A 24,023-nucleotide genomic window follows, 5' to 3' on the forward strand; every position below is an offset into this window, starting at 1 on the left:
ATTGTAGTCAGTGATTTAGTGTCGGTTCAACAGCATTATAGAGCGCTTGTGAGATAATAATAATCAATAAAAATACCATCTTTCGCTTAAGCATGGATAAAATAACTAATTCGTTAGTGTTATTAGTGTTGATTGCTGCGGAAATCTCTGCAACAATTTCAGGCAAGACTTTGTACATTTTTTTTAAATTTTTTGTTTATTTGTAATATAAAAAAAATGGGTTACATAGTACATAATATTTTACAGGATATAATGTTTATTCCATAGTTGCACATGTATTCCTTATCAGATAAGAGTAGCACTTGTGCCTGATAAGGGAGCTACGATTCTATTATAAATTATTAAAATCTATTATAATATTTTTTTGTATAAAAATTACACTAAAATTTTTCAGTGTAAGTTTTTTTTGAAAAATTGTTTAATTTTTTTTACTTGTTCTGTTTGGTTAACAATACAGCGCAATTCAGAGGGGAGATCATTATAGTTATTTATGGCTTGGAAAATATAATGGTTTTGCATTTGTGTTGTTTTAAAATTTGGTGTGATAAATTGGTTTCCATTTCTCATCAGTTTATAAAATTCTTGATATTCTCTGTTATTTTTTTCTTTACACATTTTTATAATGGAAGCTTGCTTAAATATATCATTGATATTTGGTACTGGAAATAGTTTAAAAAGCGATTTTGTCGAGAAAGTAGAGTTTTTTTAAGTATTACTTTTATAATATTTTTTTGCGAAACGTTTACTGAACATATATGTAATATTCATACGTATATTTTATTCACAAATCGTTGGGGCTGGTAACCAATTAATCATCATTAGATAACAAAGCAATTTAAAATATCAAAAGTTAAATACATTTAATATGATGGAAATGTTACAATATATTGTAACATATGTTCATATACATATACATAGATGTAGCTTTACTTAATAACGCTGATCAACAAAAAAAATAAGTTTTATCCACACTACGAATACGAATATGGTTCACTTTTGTTTATAAGATAAATCATTTATAGATTAAAAATACTGAGATTGAAAATCAATCCTCATAAAGGCGGTGAAATTAAAAATTTCTAAATAACGCATAATAGCACGGAAAAAGTGTAAATAACCTATGTATTATTGAAGTAAAAATATATATGAGAGATAATGAGAACCCATAATGCAAATTTTGGAATTTGAATGAACCCATAATGTAATTTTTTATAGATAAAATTATCTATAAAAAATGTATCAATACTTTTTTTCCTGAGCCACTGCTTCTGAGATATAAAGATTCAAGAAGTTGTAATTGTCATAATATGTACACGTACAACTTTTTGAATCGTTGTACCTCAGAAACGGTGGCTCTTAGGAAAAAAAGTATTGATACATTTTTTATAGCTAATTTTATGACCTACAATTTTTGTTTTAAGTAATTTTATGATAAAACTTACCGTTTTGCTGAAAATCGTGAAAAATCCATATTTTTGACCTTTGACTTCAAGTAAATTTTTTTCCAAGTATCAGAACGATGAGAAGTTTTAAAATGTCATTTATAATTATGTTCTGAACAATTTTACTCAATTTCAGCTTGTTATAAATGTATGTATCTTCATTTTTGGGCCTAATTTGACCGGACTATTATATTAGGTCTTTTTATTCAACAAAAAGGAAATTCATAAATAATAATGGTGTTTTTTTGCTTCTGTTTATCATTAAAATACTGATTGTTTTAAATTTAAATTTAAATCTTCGCTTAATAGCATTTTTTCAAAAAAAAAAAAACTCAGTTGTTTTGGTAGTTGAAATTTTAATTTATATATTTATTACAGGTTCATTAGAAAGTAATTCACATAAACAAGGTATTGATGCTACTTCTTGTATAGATGGACATTGCTCTTGTCCTAGTGGACAACAACTATATCATGACATTTGCATGGATGGTATGTAGATATTATGCATTATTTACAAAAATATACATATATATTTTCAAAGTTTTCAATAAACAAATATTAAATTTGCGAAGTTTGAGACGAGCTATGTTTAGTATGCGTTTGTGCATTACACGTGAAATAATAAAAAATGGGCAACACTAATGAATGGTCATGCCAAAACCTTTTTTCTTTACAAAAATCCATTAATATTCCAGTGCTTATTATTTGTTCACCTCGGAGTTTTGTAATTGTATGTAGTTTAGCCCTTTCGTGTTGCCCGTCTTTCAGTATGTGTGCGAGACGTCACGCAATTTTATTTAAGATATCTAAACATGAAAAATATTCGTTATAAATATACCTACAGTGCAAAATAAAAATGAGGCATTTAAAAATGGTATAAAATAATTTGACTAATTATATAAATATATCATTATTATTCAAACAAGCCTTTGAAATTATTTATTACGATGAACTACTTTGAAATTTGAGTTTCTTTGTTTAATTCTATGTATGTACATACACATACATATTTATGTATGAATGTACACATTTACATTCAATGCGTTTTCTACTTTTTATATTTGAAATGCTTTTAAATATAATAGAAACGACATTTAGACGTGTGGTTTATTCCAAAAATATTCAATACCCATTAGCATTATTAATTAATGTCGTAACTTATAATTCGATATCTTATCTGGGAATTTTAAATATACATATTAGACGACTATTTATTGAATCGAATTATTTCAATCGTTGAACAAAATGCACTTGATGGAAAAAGCGTTTTCCAAATATCATACTATTAAATAGTATTTTTCAAAATTTATGCACATTATTACAATTGTGTCAATAATTTTTATTTTTATTTCAGCATCACCGTATTTATTTTCTCCGTGTGAAATCGACATTCAATGTGAACGGCTATCGGGGTATCATTTTTGTGACAATGTGACAAGTAAATCGACAGTTTAATTTTAATTTTTTAAACATAATGCTTCATAATACTGATTATAGTATAGTATTCATAATGAGGAAGTCATTCTACTACATATGTATAGATAATTTCGTTTGTTAAAGAAACGTGCAAGTGTAAAGAAGGATATCGGTATTTGAATGGACGATGTTGGCCAAAGGCTGAATATGGCGAGCCTTGTATCACCAAGGAACAATGCTTTCATCCTCTGCAAACATTTTCAATGGATTGCATCGATGGCACCTGTCAATGTGCGAAAGACCACTACACTAGACAGAAAGGAGAGTGTCGAAAAATAGCAAGCAGTAAGTAACTTATTTACATACATACATATCTTTTAGTCAAAGCCGTCATTGGACTAGTCCCCTAAAATTTTAAAATATCAACAATTCAATTACAATAAATTCAAATCGTTGTCCATATTGATATTGTACACTCGGATTAGCGAAGTTCATAAATCGGATTCGGCCTAAACCTGAGGTAGTGGATTGTTACGGTATGGTCCACCGCGTCGTTCGCTTGCACGGACTTGCCGTCTTAATTCTGTTCCCTTCGTGGTGCTGGCGCAAATCATTACGTATGGGCGTGCCGTCAAAGACAAAACAATTTTTAATTTACTCGTCTCTTCAAGCATTTATGGAAGTTTCACTAAGAATATCCTGATTTGTGTCTATCATTAAATTATTCTAAACTATTTCGTGTGCTAAAATACGTACACACATTTACACAGAACTTTTTGAGTACAAATACGGCAAGGGACTCGGCTTGCGAAACGATTCCCTCAGAACAAATCAGTGCGGAAACAAATCAAATCATTTATACGATTAAGTTTTAAAGACAAACAAGATGTTTATCAATAAAAGTAGGCTACTTAGGATATTTCTGTTAGCACAAAAATCAAATATTATATTCATTATTTCAAGACAGACTATTATAATTCAAAAATTAAAATATTTTTTTCCCATACCTTTTCCCCTGTTTTAAAAGTCACGATACGCCACTGATTGCAGTGGAACAATTTATTTGCATAGATTAAAAGTGTATGTATGGCCATCAGCTATTTGAATATTAAAATGTTATTGATTTTATTATTTTTTTTCCAGAAAAAGACGACACTTGTGTGTTAAACAGCGACTGTAAAATCGAGGGTGCACCCAATGCTATATGCAACAATGTTACGATGTTGTGTACAGTAGACTCAAGAGTAACATTTGACCCTAAAATGTCAGAAATCAACAATTCGAATGTCAAATCTGACAAAAATGTGAAAAAAGTGTTTTTGGGTGCTTCGTGTACAAATAATGACGACTGTGCGAAAGAACATGGTGCAGCAGAATGTTCCCTTCAAAAACATTGCATATGTAAAATTGGATACTATCCTAATAAAGACAACACCTTGTGCTCTGCAGGTATTATATTAATTTTGAAAATATGTAAATTTATAATATAAATTTCCGATAAGTCGTCATTGGAAACCATAATGACTTTCATTGGATAATGAACATTTAATTCTGATTATGTACTGATTCATTTTTCTGCTTGAAGGTAATCTTTATTATATAACACTCCTGCTTCATTCCATACGTATTTAGTTGAATTGTGTAGCATTTCATATTATTTTTACTTTATCTATGTACGTGGTAACAGTATTCGAACTCGAGATTTTTGCTGATTCGAACTCCAAATGACTGATTACGTTTTCATGATCTAGAAAAAATGTGTGAGTGTGCCTGTGTGTCTGTGTGTCAGTGTATTTTGGGGATTTTATGAACACCGTTAGTCCTATCGAACTGAAACTTAGTATCAGTCACTAAAATTCTTATCGATACGACGTAATTTTTTTTTTTAATTTTTAAGTTGACCGGAAATGGTACCTCCCCTTATAGGTGTCCTCTTTTTTTTAAGTTATTGAATTTAATTATCTCCCACACCGCTAACCAAATCAGACTGAAATCTTTTTACATTAAATAGAAATAATAAATTTCATACCCTAATATTTTACCTCAGCCGGAAGTAGTACTTTTACTCTAAATAATCAAGGTTTTTGATGTTTTCCCAGGAATCTTTTGGTTTATTGAGCTGAAATTTCATATCTAGAAGTTTAAGCTTAATACCAAGTTAAATAAAAAATTTGGTGAGCACCCGTCAACCGGAAGTGGCAGTTTACTCGTGTTCGATTTTTCTTCCACTAATTTTATTAGGCCCCTTATAAACGAGTGCTCTTCAAAAAAAAGTATAATCCTTGCATTAATGCAATGAAAATTAAAAAAAAAACATAAAATTTTATAATGGATTTCTTCCTCTTAGAAAAATCAAAAATGTTGTGACCACACGATCTCTTCCATACCCCTGAACGTGTCAACTTGAAAATTTATATTTGTATCCTTTATGCACTAATTTAGAGTTCATAAGGTTTTGGCTAGAATGCGTAAACCAGAAGTAGTAATTTTTTTTAAAACAACATTCCATTATTTTATTTTGACCTTTTAAATTATTTTTATCTTCTTTATATTTGATGTGTATAATGTTTATAGTTATTCTAAGTAATAAAAACCGGAAGCAGAACTTTTTTCTTGTACAAGTTTCCATATATTTGTGCTCAATTGTATCGAAAATGCTATCATAGCTATTAGTATTTCATAATATGTGAATGTGTCTGTACGGTTCAATATCGAATTTTGTTTTGTAACCTTCTTATATTGTAGTGACCTTCGTTTGTGACCTTCTTATATAACTGGAAGTAGAACTTTTGTCTTGTGTAAGATTTCTTACATTTGCGCTCAATTTTTATCGAAAATGATCTAATAGCCTGTATGTGTGAACGTATTTGTATGTTTCGTTATCGAATTTTGTTTTTTATCCTACTTATATTCCTCAAATATAATACACAAATAAAGTCGTGGATTGGTCACTTCCGAATTATTTAATATGGGTTTGATATCATATATAATATATAAACAAACTTTATGTTTCAGAGCTTGGCCAAATTGTTCCATCTGATGGAAAAACTGTATGTGAGGGCAGATTGGCAATTATAGTCGACGGTGTCTGCGATTGTCCCAATGGATTCTTTTACGAAACCGATGCTAATAGGAATTGCAAGAAGCGTAAGTGCACATATCAGATAATTGAGTTATGATGGTGTTGACTGGTCCTATTGCAGTAAAAGAATATCATTTCCATCGTATTTTGATGGCTAGTTGAATTATATTTTATTTTTCAGCCGCTCGAAACTTCAAAGATGGCTGTGCTGACGATGACACCTGCTATACATTTGGTAAAGCAGGTCGTTGCACGCAAGCTGAAGGCTCTATTTTCAAGAATTGCGACTGCGACATCACTATTTCGCGCAAGGATGAACAAAATCAAATGTGTGCCCTGTTTGAAAAGCGTGCGAACCGTTCATTTACTAAAAAAAAAAATCCTCTCAAAATACTGGTCAATGATATGCGAATATTTTTTTAGTTATTGGAGATCAGTGCGTTCCCGAGGACGTTTGTCCAACTGAATCTAAATGCGTCAACAAGGTCTGCGAGTGCAATAAAGGTACCATTGCAGCACTGGAAAATTCTATTTGTTTGCAAACTGAGCTGGGTAAGAATAAGGTCCAAAATTCATCAATTCTTTCCTTAATTTATATTCTCTTCATACAATTGTAAATCAGCCAGAAGTATAGCTCGGTGGTTGCGTTTATGCTAACCACCGGTTTCGAGCCCTGGTTCAATCTCGGTTAAAAATAATTTATTCCGATTATTCAGATTTGGATATTTGTGACTCCAAGTTGATCGCTTCCTATCAGAGTTTGTCAATTTATCTGATTTCATTGATTAAACGGTTCCTCACCAAATTGGAAACCAAACCACCTATTATTTCTCACCACTGTTTGAATATGATTTCAAATTTATAATCTATAAATTTATGTATGTAAAAGTTTAAAAATCATATATGTATGTCGTTTGAGACAACCTGTAATGGCACCACTGCAGAAATATATGTATTCGCTGCCTGCGTTTTTCCGACAAATGGGAACAGGAACGGGGACGGGGACAGCAACAGAAACGGGAACGGTAACGGGAATGGGAACGGGAATTTCATGCGTTATTGTGGCATTGCAACGCCGGGTTCAGCTAGTTTATTAATAAAAAAATCACATTTTGAATTAAATGAATCCTTATTGCGTGAATTAATGTCTAATATGTGTTTCTCCAACTTTTATGATTAGAATTGAACATGGCGTGCTTGATAGACGATCAGTGTTCAACCAAAAATTCTAAATGCATACAAGAAAAGTGCTCCTGCCAAGAAAATTATTACCAAGACGGAAAAGAATGTAAAGAATCCATAGGATCTTCTTGCGGTTCAAATAATGATTGCAAGATATTAAATAGCGAATGTCAACTTGATAGTCATGACAGCAAAAAAGGCGGCACTTGTCAATGCATCAATGGATTTTTGAACGACGAAGATAAATTTTGTTTGCAACGTAAGTGAAATTTGGCTCTTTTATCATCTATAATACCAAAGTTAAAGCACTTTTTTAAAATATATATTTTTTTCATGTAAAATAATAGCGTCTTTACTCGGCGAAAGCTGTGATAAATCTGTACAATGTGGGAAACCTGTGGATGGAGAAATTACTACTGATTGTGTCAACGGTACATGCACTTGTGTTGATAAATATCACGAAGAAAATGAAGCTTGTTGGAAAAATACAGGTAGAAAAATACAAATAATCAAAAGTTTAATTTAGATTTTATTACTGAATAATATTAATCGACATACACAAAACATCGCCGCCATTTTGAATTTTCTGAACCGGCTACGAAAACATGGATTCTAATTCACGCAGCACGGAGTTTTAATAATAGAATATTAAAATATGCGATAATTTTAAGTCCTTAAGAAATTATTTAGATCGCATGGTGTTAAATTAAACTCAAAGTCCGAACGCGACGATCGGAATTTTTATTTGTTTATATTTCGGCTTGTATATATGTATATTATTACTACATATTATACTTAAATATAAAATATAATATCGCAATATGCAAAACAAATCTGGCCGATTCATAACGATAAAAAATCACGCAATTCTTTGTTTTTCGCAACGTTGACTAATTAATCATGTTGCGTTTATAAATAATAAAATGATATGAACGCATGGGACACATTTTTGAAAGTAACACAATTTGAGTTCGTGTCAATGCGTTTTGTTATATTATTTAAACAATAAAAAATTCAACCACTTATTAAAACGATCCATTAGACGCAATTGACGCTTTTTTGAATTGGACATTGGCACGATACGAGTAGATTTATTGCGATCGTGAAAATTTTATTTGTCAATTATAAATATGTATATTTCAAAGAGGGATTTATTTATGTATGTCTAAAAACATTGCCGTTTTGCCATAACTCAATAGGGGCTGTTAAGTAGTTCGAATTAAACTTTAGTACAGAAATGAAAAATGGTGCGCTGTATAAACTATCCCTGAAGGTGTTTTAATATAAAAAAGTTAGCCGTGACGAAAAGTAATAAGTGGAAAAAGTAAGTATTGAAAGATTGCATAAGTTCGTTATGTATGTACATGATGGGAAATGATTTTAACACTTCCATTACTGTGGTAAAAAAATCCGCTAGCCACTGTACTGGACTGCAAGCTTCCAGTTAAAAATGTGTGTTTTAGTTAAAATAATACCAAATCTACGGGTTTAATTATTGTAATTAGATATAAAAATTCTATCGTGTATTAAACGTCGAATAATATAAAATAAGAGCAATAAATGAAAATAAGAAGAGGTTATAAAAAATCAGCAGAGCCGTCATTCCAAGGCGGATATCATTCTTAAACTGACCGTTGAGCGCGGCGTGTACTGCATTCCCCCTCTCTATCTCTACACAAGAGTCTTCCCGCGAAAATTATTTCTGTTGATATTGATCAATGTTTTTATTTCGTAATGGCATAATTCGAATCATAGAAGATTTGAAGAGTAAATTATGAAGTAAATTCAATCAGTATATTTGGAAAAATTAAATTAAAAAAAGTCCTGGTCACTCGCTATCCATCACAGTGCGGCAAGTGTTAAGGCGAAATTCTAAAGTAACTCTGATGAGATTGTTTATATCATGTAGAATTAGCCAGATGAGACATTTATAAAAAAATATCTACAGCGTATTTTTATTTTAATATCATTAACAGTAAATGGGCATGAACTTACGCAATCATCTAATATCATATAAATATTTTTGAATAAATATCACTATAAATATTTTTGAATAAATATCACTATAAATATTTTTGAAATATAAAAGAAGTAAATTTTAGTAAAATGATTAAGAAGATTTTAAGATAATAACAACAAATTTAGTTTTTCAAGCAAACAAGAAAATTTCAATATCATATGATCTTTCGTACGTGTTGTTCACGGAAAACGGTCGTTTTTGTAATAAATAGTACTCGGCATTCAATGAGAGAAGGAACCTGCGGTGCTAATTATCGTCATTTACTCGGCATGCCAATAATCATGAATATAATCAGAACTTCGAAGACGAGGCATCAACAAGGAAAGTGTATGGTTCCAGCAAGTGTATGCCCATACAGCCAGAGCTACACTATCTTCAGTTCCCTAATCGGCTAATTTCGTCTGCTCCTTAGCCTGACCTTTCCATGTGTTATTATTTTTATTTATGAAGCTGTGAAAACTGAATAGAACTGAAGACCACAATACAAAATCAAATTTAACAAATGGAAACACTGGGAAGAGTGGAGGCGAATTTCCCAAAACGTCTCCAAACGTGTGTTCGTGAAAACGGTCATCATTTTTAAGATATTATTTTTTGCACATAAACATTTCAAAATACCATACTTTTACCTTTATTTTTATGTCAATAAAAAATTGATGAAGTACTGTTTAATTTATAACCATCCGTTTTCTGTGGACCATTCTGTATAATAGATTTCGGATTTTCCGACTTAACTTGACTGTTTATTATATATTAAATTTTCACCCATTCACCAACTCATTTCTATTCACTCGCATAATTTCGTGGAAAATTAATTGCATTTTTTTAAGATTAAAAATTTGGATGCAGTATAAATGATTTGTGATTTCAGGGCTGAAGGGGGTGTGTTCTAGAAATTCACAATGCTACTTGCCGGATGGAATGTCCAGTAGAGTGGAATGCAGAAATTCAATGTGCCAATGCAAGTTCGATTACTCTCCCCAATATATTCCGGACATGTGCAACGGTGAGTGAAATTTTATTTGATAATGTTTCGCGTATGGTTTTCGCGATTCGGTAGTATGTCAATTATGTGGTTTCGTCACGCTCGTACCGAGCACATGTCAACCGAACAAGTAGTTCAACTTCTTAAATGGAATTTTCGCGTGATCGACCGTTCCACATCTGAAGCAATTTTCACCGTAACAATATTCCTGATGAATTTGTGTATAGTATATAGTGGTAGCTATTATGAAAAATTTTGGTAAACGACATATGTCGGTGACCGGCTATTGTTGGTTGTTACGCCAGAAGTAACCCCCTTAGAATCGTGTAATGTTCGCTTGAAAAATGTCTGGTACGCAGGTAATGACTTTACCAAATTTCACCATTAGAGTATAGAAATAAGTTACTTTCAATCACTTTTTCGGGCGACACTTTGAAAGGACAAAGAGGGATTGAAATGTCAAAAAGATTACACGTGTATGTACATGAAATCACGTAAACATATATGTATGTATGTATATGAACATTAAATCGCATAAAAGCTAATATGAATAAATTATAAATATGATTTTGAAGTCGTACGTATTTTAGTAGCGTTTTTATGCTGTTTTTAACCCGTTTTTTTACGGGATATCATATGAAAAGTACATTCAGTCTTAGCTCAACTGTCGTTTGAGACTTCACGACTTGACTTACGTGTCTACTTGATTTTCCACTACACATTTACAACCCTTTATTACGTTTTAGTATGGAGAATATGTATAACACTGATGTTGAGTATGGAACAGAGAGTGAATACGAAATCGACAGCGAATTGGAGTCTGATAGCGATAGCGATAACGACGAAAATGTCGCTCCTTCTAATATTTCTCAAACCGTAATGTCTTCTGTTGTACCTTCAACTTCTTCAAACGGGTCAACCAGCCAGCCTTAAACATCAAGAACATGGTCGAATACAGCTATGCAGAGTCAGGAGATTCCTTTTAGGGGGAGGCCAGGGATTAAAGTTGCTATTCAGGGAAACGAACCCATAGATTTTTTAAATTTATTATTAGATCAGGAATTTTATAACCTCGTGATTGAATAAAGCAATTTATATGCAGTAGAAATATTAACTAGATCGAATTGTGATCATAGCACGCTGGAAAGATATCAGTTGACGAATTTAAAATTTGGCTAGGACTTTTGCTGCACATGGGGACCATACGATTGACTCGTCAAAGTGATTAGTGAAAATTGGGCATACATCTATTTCAGACAATGTTATTAAATTCTTATTACATGTATAATACGCACAATACCAAAAAAATTTCCAGAAGTTTTTTTTTTACGAAAATAATGAATAAATATAGGTACTGTATAGCGTGCTTTATGCAAGACAGGTAGACTGGCCTTGGTCTAGGCCAAGAACTGCCTAGACCTGGTGGAGGTCTAGGCCGAGAACTGCCTAGACCTCTACACTGTCAAAACATTAATTGTGAGACAGAGCTATTTTATAAAATATCAGCATAGCACGGATTCTAGCTCAGCATTGAAAGTGTTAAAGAGCTTTTACTGCTATCTAATATATAATTTCGAAAGAGACTTTGTATATACATATGTATGTATGTATATATGTAACCTTCTTAGGGAGCTTTGTAAACAAGTCAAAGTTTCCATGAGTACTTGGGGACGGGGGACGGGCCTTCGCCCCCGGGGCGCGCTGGGGGCGAAGGCCCGTTCCATTCAAATAAATTACTATTCAAATAAAAACTAATCAAATAAATTGTTTACTATGAGATTGGCCATTTTTATGTGGTTTATATTACAAATACCGAGCAAAGCCGGGTAAAAATACATAGTAGGATATAAAGAAAATCATACTGAACTGTGTAAGTGCGTAGATATGTTTTTTCAGAATTTCGGTACATTTCAATTCAATTGAATTATTTAAGTACAATTTCTATTTAGCTTTTAATTTAATCAGCAGCGTAGACTAGTGGTTAGCATATTATGCTTTCGAGCGGAGTGGTCACGGTACGATTCCCACCAGTAGCTGTTGGCCAGACCATGGTTTGTGACTCCAGATTTTCATTGAAATGGTACCTGTAAATTGGCATTTCCTTTCCAATTTCTCATGCAAATCTCAAGTTATTCAGCGACTTGAGGTTCGCCAAAAAGTTTTCTCCATAGATGTCACTGTGGATGATGTTTATATGAAGGCAAGTGTACGTGTTCGAATGCGGTGCATCCGCTCTAAAATCGCCAGAAAAATTGAACGACAGATTAACGGATGGCTGCTTTAAATGCAATTCTCGTCTTCTCGAATGATAGATTGCACATCAGATGACGGGTAACCTTTCGATGTGCACAGATGCAATTATTAAAATGGTAATTATTAAAATTGAGTTGGATCTTTCAGGCGAGTTTAATAAGGCAAGATTCGATAAGTTCCGAATCTTGCCTTATGAAATTCGCCAGAAAGATCCAACTCAATTTTAATAATTACCATTTTAATGGGACTAAAGGGACAAGTGTTCCGGTTTCCGAAACCGCGACGGTATATTAAAAAAGCAAATTATAAAATTTGCATTACTAAAAACTACTTTTTACTGTATATGTTTCAGTCCCAGTGTTCACTCTGGTTCATCTATGAACATACTAGTTTGTTCATACACGAACTATTGGTTTTAGTTTAGGTTCTAACAGTCAAAAACTATCTTCAAATAAACTCACCAAGTGTCGCATGAAACTTTTGGCTGTCAAAACTTTTGAGCTGTCAAAACCTTTGTGATTTCAAAACGCCAAGTATTTAAAAGGGAAATCCTATGGAAACCACATTACAACGAACAAAATGTACACTTGGATTGTGACTGTATACAATATATCACAGTTCGATCATTAAAAATGTACCATTTATTCTGGAGCCTTATTTCGTTGGTACAATTTAAATCAAAATGCGTGCTTAAAAACAAATTAAGTTAATTGCATAATCGTAAAAACGAATCCAGTCCACAATATTCGATGATATTAGCATAATTTAACTGCATGGAGCAAATTGAGTTGAGCTATTATGCATTTAAAAAATCTTTTATATTACATTACAAAAGGAATTGGAACAATTTTAAATTTCAAATAACATCTAATGAACGGCAACGCACGTATATAATTTGCTTTAATGTGTAAGCGAAATATTATACAATGTTTAACCTTTTATCGGGAACACGTGAAAAAATTAGCCTTATAAGTGTGTTAGTGTGTGTTTATAATATAAAAACAAGTGGTGTGTCCGGGGGGGGGGGGGTAGAGCGATTGGCTATTTGTCGTGATTTATGTGTAACCCATGACCTTTCATGTTCCGGCAGCGGATTCCTGCAGTGCAGCACGCCACACCAGCAACACTCACCTATTACATGTATAATACATACTTTGGGTATATATGGATGTGCATATATCGTGTATAACGCATTATACATTCAGATTAAGGCTGCCACCGTACATCCGCACCCCACTGTCTTGGGACTTATCGCATTCGTTTAACCCCTACGACGATAGTGTCGGAAATCGTAAACTTACCTCGTGCACCTCGACGAGTACGTTTCTTGTCTTATGGTATGATTCGCCTCTCTGTGAGGCTAAAATTCTAGAAATGGTTGCTTACTTTGTATAATCTATATAGGTGTATATCAAATACAAGGTGATTTTGCGATTTTGATGAGCCAATGTGGATTTTTTACTTTATCTATGTACGTAGTAACAATAGATGAAGTTTTGTGATCATGCGAAAATTCGAACTCGAGATTTTGACTGATTCGAACTCAGAATCGATCACTGATCACGTTTTCATGATCTAGAAAAAATGTGTGTGTGTGTGTGTGTGTGTCTGTGTGTGTGTATGTGTGTGTGTCTGTGTGGGTGTGTATTTTGGGGATATTTTTTTGCTTGTGATTTCTAGTGGAAGTTTTGGGGGATGTCTGATTAAAAGAATTGCAAATGTGTACATAGGTATGTATTTTTTAGATTAAAAATATCATATTTACTTAATAATTTTAATATTTGCTTATGAAAAATCCATATTTTCCCAAAAAAATTTCTCGCCCGTTAAGCAAGTTCTTTCGAAATTTTCACATCTATTGATAACGTTTTTATTAAAAACTAGCTGAACTCGGCATGTGTTGCAATGCCACAATAACGTATGCAATTCCCGTTTCCGTTCCCGTTTATGGGCGATTTTTTCACAGAAACCATCACGGGCATACACACAATAACTCCTGTAAGTTTCATCGCAATCGTTTGAATGTATACCATTATGACAGACAAACGCATATATGACAGACAAACAGACAGACGAACAGTATGTAAGTGTCACAAACTCACTTTTACGTAGTCATAAGAATACATTTATTTAAATAAGTTTTTTTTTCTATTCCTAAATGAGAAAATTAACTTTTTTAAATTCAAAATTGCAACTAGGAAAAGCCATGTATCTTATCTACCTATATACATGATTATTTTATATATATACTAGCTGTATTACCCGGCTTCGCTCAGTGTTTATAATATAAACCGCTTAAACATGACTAAGCTAATTTAATTAAAAAAAAAAAAAAATTAAAAATTAAAAAAAAATAAAAAAAAAAAATTAAAAAAAAAAAAAAAAAAATCAAAAAAAAATTTAAAAAAATCAAAAAAAAAAATCAAATTTTTTTTTTTGCCTTCTAGGGCTTCGCCCTCGGCACCCCCCTGAGCCTTTGCCTTCTAGGGCTTCGCCCCTCCACGCCCCATGAGCAATTGCCGTTTAGGGCTTCGCCCCCATGATCAGTTGCCTTTTAGGGCTTCGCCCCTCCGCGCCCCCATGATTCAAAGCCGTCTAGGGCTTCGCCCCCCTTAGTTAATGCCTTTTAGGGCTTCGCCCCCCGCGCCCCCAAGATTAATTGCCGTTTCGGGCTTCGCCCCCCTTAGTTAATGCCTTTTAGGGCTTCGCCCCTCCGCACCCCCATGATTAAATGCCGTCTAAGGCTTCGCCCCCATGATCAGTTGCCTTTTAGGGCTTCGCCCCTCCGCGCCCCCATGATTAATTGCCGTCTAGGGCTTCGCCCCCCTTAGTTAATGCCTATTAGGGCTTGCGCCCCATGAGGCTGGGCCCCCCGGGCCCCCTTCGGGGCCCCACGGGGCTGCGCCCCTTGTGGCGCCCCCTTTTGAGCCCCATGGGGCTGCGCCCCATGAGGCTGGGCCCCACGGGCCCCCTTCGGGGCCCCACGGGGCTGCGCCCCATGTGGCGCCCCCTTTTGAGCCCCATGGGGCTGCGCCCCATGAGGCTGGGCCCCCCCGGGGCCCCACGGGGCTGCGCCCCCTTTTGAGCCCCATGGGGCGCTGTGCCCCATGAGGCTGGGTCCCCCGGGCCCCCTTCGGGGCCCCACGGGGCTGCGTCCCTTGTGGCGCCCCCTTTTGAGCCCCATGGGGCTGCGCCCCATGAGGCTGGGCCCCCCGGGCCCCCTTCGGGGCCCCACGGGGCTGCGCCCCTTGTGGCGCCCCCTTTTGAGCCCCATGAGGCTGGGCGCCCCCTTTTGAGCCCCATGGGGCTGCGCCCCATGAGGCTGGGCCCCACGGGCCCCCTTCGGGGCCCCACGGGGCTGCGCCCCATGTGGCGCCCCCTTTTGAGCCCCATGGGGCTGCGCCCCATGAGGCTGGGCCCCCCCGGGGCCCCACGGGGCTGCGCCCCCTTTTGAGCCCCATGGGGCGCTGCGCCCCATGAGGCTGGGTCCCCCGGGCCCCCTTCGGGGCCCCACGGGGCTGCGTCCCTTGTGGCGCCCCCTTTTGAGCCCCATGGGGCTGCGCCCCATGAGGCTGGGCCCCCCGGGCCCCCTTCGGGGCCCCACGGGGCCCCACGGGGCTGCGCCCCTTGTGGCGCCCCCTTTTGAGCCCCATGAGGCTGGGCGCCCCCTTTTGAGCCCCATGGGGCTGCGCCCCATGAGGCTGGGCCCCACGGGGCTGCGCCCCTTGTGGCGCCCCTGGCGGGGCCCCATGAAGCTACTCGCCTTGCGCCCCCGCGGGGGTGAATCCATTGAAACGAAAAAAACAAATCGGCGCCCATGGATCGAAAAAAAAAAAATCGAATCACGTGTTCGATGACGTCACCGATCTACGGACGACGACGACGACGACGAAAACGACGAAAACGACGACAAAGGATACATACAAAGTCTCTTTCCAAATTATAGATTAGAGACTAGCTGTATTACCCGGCTTCGCTCAGTGTTTATAATATAAACCGCTTAAACATGACTAAGCTAATTTAATTAAAAAAAAAAAAAAAATTAAAAAATTAAAAAAAAAAAAATAAAAAAAAAAATTAAAAAAAAATAAAAAAAAAAATCAAAAAAAAAATAAAGAAAAAATCAAAAAAAAAATTTAAAAAAATCAAAAAAAAAAATCTTTTTTTTTTTTGCCTTCTAGGGCTTCGCCCTCGGCACCCCCCTGAGCCTTTGCCTTCTAGGGCTTCGCCCCTCCACGCTCCATGAGCAATTGCCGTTTAGGGCTTCGCCCCCATGATCAGTTGCCTTTTAGGGCTTCGCCCCTCCGCGCCCCCATGATTCAAAGCCGTCTAGGGCTTCGCCCCCCTTAGTTAATGCCTTTTAGGGCTTCGCCCCCCGCGCCCCCAAGATTAATTGCCGTTTCGGGCTTCGCCCCCCTTAGTTAATGCCTTTTAGGGCTTCGCCCCTCCGCACCCCCATGATTAAATGCCGTCTAGGGCTTCGCCCCCCCTAGTTAATGCCTTTTAGGGCTTCGCCCCTCCGCACCCCCATGATTAAATGCCGTCTAAGGCTTCGCCCCCATGATCAGTTGCCTTTTAGGGCTTCGCCCCTCCGCGCCCCCATGATTAATTGCCGTTTAGGGCTTCGCCCCCCTTAGTTAATGCCTTTTAGGGCTTCGCCCCTCCGCGCCCCCATGATTAAATGCCGTCTAAGGCTTCGCCCCCATGATCAGTTGCCTTTTAGGGCTTCGCCCCTCCGCGCCCCCATGATTAATTGCCGTCTAGGGCTTCGCCCCCCTTAGTTAATGCCTATTAGGGCTTGCGCCTTATGAGGCTGGGCCCCCCGGGCCCCCTTCGGGGCCCCACGGGGCTGCGCCCCTTGTGGCGCCCCCTTTTGAGCCCCATGGGGCTGCGCCCCATGAGGCTGGGCCCCCCGGGCCCCCTTCGGGGCCCCACGGGGCTGCGCCCCATGTGGCGCCCCCTTTTGAGCCCCATGGGGTTGCGCCCCATGAGGCTGGGCCCCCCCGGGGCCCCACGGGGCTGCGCCCCTTGTGGCGCCCCCTTTTGAGCCCCATGGGGCTGCGCCCCATGAGGCTGGGCCCCCCCGGGGCCCCACGGGGCTGCGCCCCTCGTGGCGCCCCCTTTTGAGCCCCATGGGGCTGCGCCCCATGAGGCTGGGCCCCACGGGGCTGCGCCCCTCGTGGCGCCCCTGGCGGGGCCCCATGAAACTACTCGCTTTGCGCCCCCGCGGGGGTGAATCCATTGAATCGAAAAAAACAAATCGGCGCCCATGGATCGAAAAAAAAAAAAAATCGAATCACGTGTTCGATGACGTCACCGATCTACGGACGACGACGACGACGACGAAGACGACGAAGACGACGACGACGACGACCAAGGATATTTACATACAAAGTCTCTTTCCAAATTATAGATTAGATATATATATATATATATATATATATATATATATATATATATATATATATATATATATATATATAACTCAAACGATGTATGTATGTAATTATATATGTACATATGTATGTATCCTATAGGCTCCTATAAGACTATGAATCTTCACTGAATTTGGCACGAGTATTCTTTGAAATCCGAAGAATCTATCCGCGTAATCAACTGTTTATATATGATGATCTGACGCTATCTTAAGAAAAAAAAGATTACCAGTAAAAAGAGTTATTTATTAAAAAAAATAAATAAAACCAACTGCGTTTTTCCGACAAATTATCATCACTGTAATTTAATTTGATTATTAAGTTTGTATTTTTTGAAACATTGCAAAACGACTAGATTTTTTTTGGTTTACATTTGTCTGTCATAATGTATTTTCAGAAATAAAATTAACTAAAGAAACTACCAAGATACACACGACTATTTGAGTTGTTAATATTATTGTTTAAATCACCCCCTTACGACCAATACTTACTAATCTCCTAATACTAGGTACGTTTGTCTGAAGTTCAAGCGACTTCAGACAATCGTACCTATTTATTTTACGATTCTTAAATACTATACAACGTGTAATCACTAATCAGTCTACAATCGCTTAAAGTCCTAAAGAGTACGAGCAGCGTCGAGTAAAAGCCGCTAGTATGTATGTATATAAAACAAAAAACAAACTTTGTGAATTTTGAAAAAAACAAACTTTCTGATTGGCTGTCGTCAAAAAAATATTTTTTTTCGATTCAAATAAATTTAAATAAAAAAAAAACAAATTAATGTTTACTATTAAATTAGCCATGTTTAAGCGATTTATATTACAAATACCGAGTGAACCGCTAGTAATTTATAAATAATAACTAGAAAAAATCTATATATTTGAAAATAAAAACAAGTTTTCCCTTTTTAGAAGTTGTTATAATATAAGTGTTGACAAACGTCATACGACGTATCGTAATTGCTTAATATGAAGATTTGGGTGCTACTTTAGTATGCGGTCTACCTTCACGTTTTTACTTTAATATGCGGTCTCACTGTCTCAGTTCTCGCGTGTGACACAGACTCAATAATACCGACCCTAACAACCTAATCTTAAATGAATAGGGCCAACCTTAACTTAACCTAACCTATCCTGGCCCTTAAATAAATAGTTGTTAGCTGCTAAGATATATTTTTTTTAAGTTTTATTTCATCAACTATTTATATGCCAGCAGCATATCTCGGTCGTTAAGCTTCTGCTTAGCGTTGAGAGGCGGCGGGTTCGATCCCTGGGTCCGAGCCTCGAATGAAAATGGATTTTTCAGAGTATGCTGTTGGTTAGACCTGGATTTGTGACTTCGGGTTGTTCGTTTCCTATCAGAGTTTGCCAATTTTCTCTGATTTCATTGTTTAAACTAAAAATCCCTTCTATACGATATGTCACCTATAATTTGTTATTAATTAATGTACAATAAATAAGTTTGTGTACAAATTAATAGATGTCTCATTGATTTACGAGTTTTACAGTGTCTCGTAATTCAGTGATTTATATAAAAAAATGCTGAATTGTAATTTGTAAATTTGAAATTGGCCAGGAAGGCGCATTGGGGTTTACCTGTAGGGCTTCCTGCTATATATGAAAAATAAAATAAAATTTAAAGGTCAGGATAGGTTAGGTTAAGTTAAAGTTGGCCCTATTCATTTAAGATTTAGTTAAGAAATATGTATTTTCTGACGATATTTTGATAGAAATGCTTCGACAACATTATGGGATGGCAGGAAAAAATAAAAATTGTAATAAACATTTCGTTACTACGATACAAATAAAAAAAATAGTCGACTGCGGTTCAAAGGTACATCGCATGCTAAGGTAGACCTCATACTAAAGTAGCACCGATCTTCGTTGGTTGATTTATTTTTATTAAGAAACATATTAGTCTTATTATATATCGAACAGTCATGATGGATATCATAAACGTAATGAAATCTATAAAATTCCAATGAATATGTAAATACAGTACATACACAGCTACAGCTTCAAATAACCATGCATCGATCGATCTTTCGGGACATGGCCGACGTCGAACCCTTCTGGGACCTCATCGTGTGTGCAAAAAAAGCAAAGGTTAAATTGCACGAGCGTGTATATGTGAATATGTATGTACTGGCTGAGGGCATCACGCAATTCGGTCATTAAAGGGCCTCCTTGAGGTCTAACCTAGAAAAAATCAATATATAAACGGATATTGCAAAGGTTACGATTGTTTACGGGGTACGTAACGCAACGTAACTCCTAATGGCCGCCCGTCTCGTTTCGCCATCATGTTTTCATCTGTTGAATGGCGGCGGCGAAAAGTGGTCAATTTGCACGTCGTTATCGATTCGAATCGTTACTCGACCAAATTAACGTGGTGATTCACCAAAAGCCTAATCTATTTATACACACAATTCGAAATAGCCAATGAGTTTAACGCCTCGGTATTGCTCTAGCACAAGGACATGCTATTTTCGACCAAATCCTTTTACTCGATGGGCAAACGTCATCTTGAATTATCGGAAAATGTTGTTACCTAATGGATGCGAAAAACATTATATACATATATACCTACAGACGTAATACATACACACATATAATACATATACATATAGATATAGTCTTCTATGTTAAATGTGTTTCATCTATTTTATGATATACTAGTTGTTTTACCCAGCTTCGCTCAGTATTTTTAATATAAACAGCTTAAAAATGGCGAATGTAATAGTAAATATGCATTTGTTTTTTTTTCTTAAATTTATTTGAATCGAAAAAAATATATATCGAATCGAATCGTCGTCATAGAAACTTTGATTTGTTTTTGATATTACCAACCAACATTACATACATAAGTCTCTTTCGAAATTATATACTAGACTAGTAAATAGCCCGATGAAATATCATCGCATGGGTATAAAATTATTATATACCCGTATAAAACAAAAAAAAAATCCGGAACCGGAACCTTTATTTTCGTAGACTCTCATAGATAGTTTTCAATTCTTTATTTGTAATAATTTTCAATTCTTAAAGTTAACGTTAACAAAATGTAATATTTTCCGATTATACACAAACGGTCAATGACCTCGTAACGTTGAATATTATTAGTACACATAACAAATTACGTGCATATACATATGATGTGTATTTACAACACGTATTCTGGGCGAGGATATGGCGTGCGGCGCGGGCTCGTGAGGACATTGCGTTTGGATCGGAGGGTCCGAGGTTCGATTCCTGGCGCCCGCGGTGAATGAAATCAATTTTTTTCTCGAATATCGTCAAAATATAAATAATTTAAATTATAATTTTAATTTAATTGAAAATAAACATATAAAAAAAATGGTTAAAAACCTCGCTAAATGAAATTATTAAAATAACGTATTTTTATATGGCGAGAAGGAATATTTCAATTAATGTTTAAAAAAAAAGGCGAAATGAAGAATTGGATTTAGCGTGATGTCCGTGACCATTAGCTCAATTTAGACCTTTATTCAGGCTATTTGGGTGATCGGTTCGAGTCGCGACAAAGTCGTCTCGTCAAAAAATGAATTTATCGATTTTTATCGATTCATTCATTATGTTCGGCGAGAGTTAGGACACACACACACACACACACCCACACACACACACACACACATACACACAGATTACCGTCTTTATGTATATATATGATATTAGATTTTATTAGTAGGAAAGACTGAAAATGTGTTTCCTAGACGGAAATTTAGCTGTTACTTATTTTCATTTTCGATTTATATTACTAAATAAACTGAAATAAAGAATATTTAATTTATATATTTAATTTATATTATTATTAATTTATATTATTTAATTTATATGTATTAAAAAGTACTAATTCCTAGTTTGAAATAAAATCATCGCTTGTTAAACGGCTAGGATATTACTAAAAAGACGGTTTTTCCGAACAAGTCAGAAAATCGATATTCTCAGATGTATATCTTCTTCGTTGAATTTTTTTCTATTTTTAATGTGTTTGTTGTGGTGAAATTTTAGCATCCTAGATAAACCACATTTTCAATCAATATATTTTGTTTGCCAATTGTGTATGTATAATCCTACTCGGTGATTTTTTATTAAAGGGGCACGAAAAGCAGAAAATCAATGTTTGTCTTTTTGTCTGTTCGTCTGTCTGTTTGTCTGTCATGTATGTATATGTTCCTATACCATTCAACCGATTGCGATGAAACTTACAGAATTTGTTGTGTATACTTCCTCTATTGTTACTACGTATGTACATAGATAAAGTAAAAGCAATCGAATAGTTTAATTTGAAAAAAAAAAATGATTAAAATGAATATGTATAACGATTGTGTCGGTTCATTAGCAGCGTCCAACGGAGTTCTACGTGATGTGTTTTAACGAAATTTTGCGTTCGATTTTTATTTTTCATATAGGCACATATGTATGTAGGTACTTTCATATAGGTATTTCACTTTTGTTTTTGCGATGGTTTGCACGAAAAGCGACCGCTTGATGTATGTATGCGAAGGTATATATGTATGTGCGATCCGCCTCCCTAATGAAACACGATTTCCATAAGCTTTATATGTAAATGAAGGCGGCCCCCGGCACGAAGGCATTTCGCGGTTTAAAGGTCAAACAAAAAAGTTTCCGATTCGATACGACAGGCGTTCGCAATGTGAATAAAAGCGACCCACCGTTTCATTAGACTAATAACGTAATCGCGCCAGATTTATTGGAGCTCAGGGCTCCAGCTCGGCCCTGCGCACCTATCGCCTGACGGCATCTAAATTTCATGGCGGAATGGCATGATCGTGCTTAATTCGTGGTTAAAATTCCATAACACGGGGTGAACAATCGCCTGAAAAAAATATAACGATCGATAGCACTGCTCCTTCAGAATCCGTCATTACGTGTGTAGTTCGAAGATCTTCATGTCTGCCAACATACTGTTCAAACATACATAATTCGTATTTCTTTGAAAACAAAACGAGATTTTTGAACACATATATGAGCCGTTATATTTAAAAGTGACGGTAGTTCAATTTTCAGTTCTAAAAACACTTTCCGATTGGCTTAATTCACAAATTAGTTATCACTTATTTTAATTCGATATGTGCAGAATCTCTGAAATGCAGTATAAACGTATTGCAGGCCATCAGTATAATTGTTAATATTGTTAAATGCAAAACATTATATTTAATGTTTTGCGAGATATTTTTCAAAATGAAGAAAAGTAGACTTATGCTACTTTCAATTATAACGGCTCATATACGTATGTTGCTCAGTATATTTGTAAAAAAACTTTAGATTAAAATTGCCGATATATTTTTAAAATATAAGTTGCCAAAAATTCTTTCATTCTCAGAAATTAAAAATGTTGCTCATGTAAAACTGAAATACAATAGGCATGTCGTCATTAAAAAGTTATTATTGGGTGGAAAAATTCTTTAAGTTCCTTCTGTTTAAAACTACTACGGATTGGAATTTACTTTTAGTATATCTAATTACTTATTTGTGTGACTTTTTTTCTTTATAATCTAAAAATACATATAAACTATACTACGTGTACAAAGTAATGAAAAAATAGGTTCCCGGAAAGATGCACTAAATTGCACTGAAAAGTAGCGCAGTATCGAGAAGTCCTAATTTTCAAAGGCGCTCAAAAATACGTTACGCAATAGAATTCAATAAAAAAAGTAACATAAATTCCCTTGGATAACATCCAAATACCCCCTAATTCTATTGCGTTAGTTCTCCTAGAGCATCTTTGAAAGTTTAGATGTCTCGAAAGTGCAACCATCTCGAGTGCATTTTTATAGTATATTGTTATTTTATATGTAAATAAATAATGAAATGATATTCAATGACAATTTTGTAATTTTGTCTGTTTTATTTTCAGGTGCAAATATACTACGTGGATTTCAGTTGAGCTTAATTTACAGTTTACTGTTAATCGTTAGCGTGGTGCAAAATTGATTCGACCCAAAATTATATATATTAAATAATTAGCGAAAACGAATAGTATTAAATACATAAACATTGTAAATAATAAAATAAGAATATTTATTGATAATAATCATTATATATTTTTGGATGCGCTTTTATGTACGTATAATAAAATGTATTTATATTATAGTATATTTTGAGTAAATAAAATTATTAAACACTATTTATTATATTTTACTCGTGTGTGTTTTATCATA

General features: G+C 35.7%; 1 protein-coding gene across 1 annotated transcript; it reads left to right on the forward strand.

The window, feature by feature from the left end:
* LOC143923116 (prion-like-(Q/N-rich) domain-bearing protein 25) lies at positions 1 to 23,988 on the forward strand. The gene is made up of 12 exons (XM_077446636.1): positions 1 to 162; positions 1,821 to 1,931; positions 2,797 to 2,880; positions 3,003 to 3,203; positions 4,002 to 4,307; positions 5,874 to 6,005; positions 6,122 to 6,289; positions 6,364 to 6,492; positions 7,121 to 7,381; positions 7,470 to 7,613; positions 10,014 to 10,148; positions 23,720 to 23,988. The coding sequence occupies exons 1-12, from the start codon at positions 93 to 95 to the stop codon at positions 23,794 to 23,796; spliced, it is 1,818 nt and encodes a 605-aa protein (XP_077302762.1). The 5' UTR covers positions 1 to 92; the 3' UTR covers positions 23,797 to 23,988.
* The last annotated feature ends 35 nt before the right edge of the window (positions 23,989 to 24,023 follow it).

The sequence above is a fragment of the Arctopsyche grandis genome, chromosome 3, assembly GCF_051622035.1.
Source record: "Arctopsyche grandis isolate Sample6627 chromosome 3, ASM5162203v2, whole genome shotgun sequence".
In the NCBI taxonomy this organism is placed as follows: domain Eukaryota; kingdom Metazoa; phylum Arthropoda; class Insecta; order Trichoptera; family Hydropsychidae; genus Arctopsyche; species Arctopsyche grandis.

Excerpts from the sequence above, each read along its gene's own strand:
- LOC143923116 (XM_077446636.1), top strand. The coding sequence starts at position 93 with ATGGATAAAATAACTAATTCGTTAGTGTTATTAGTGTTGATTGCTGCG. Across the intron at positions 163-1,820 it reads AATCTCTGCAACAATTTCAG|GTTCATTAGAAAGTAATTCA; the intron begins GCAAGACTTTGT and ends TATTTATTACAG. Across the intron at positions 6,006-6,121 it reads TAATAGGAATTGCAAGAAGC|CCGCTCGAAACTTCAAAGAT; the intron begins GTAAGTGCACAT and ends TTTATTTTTCAG.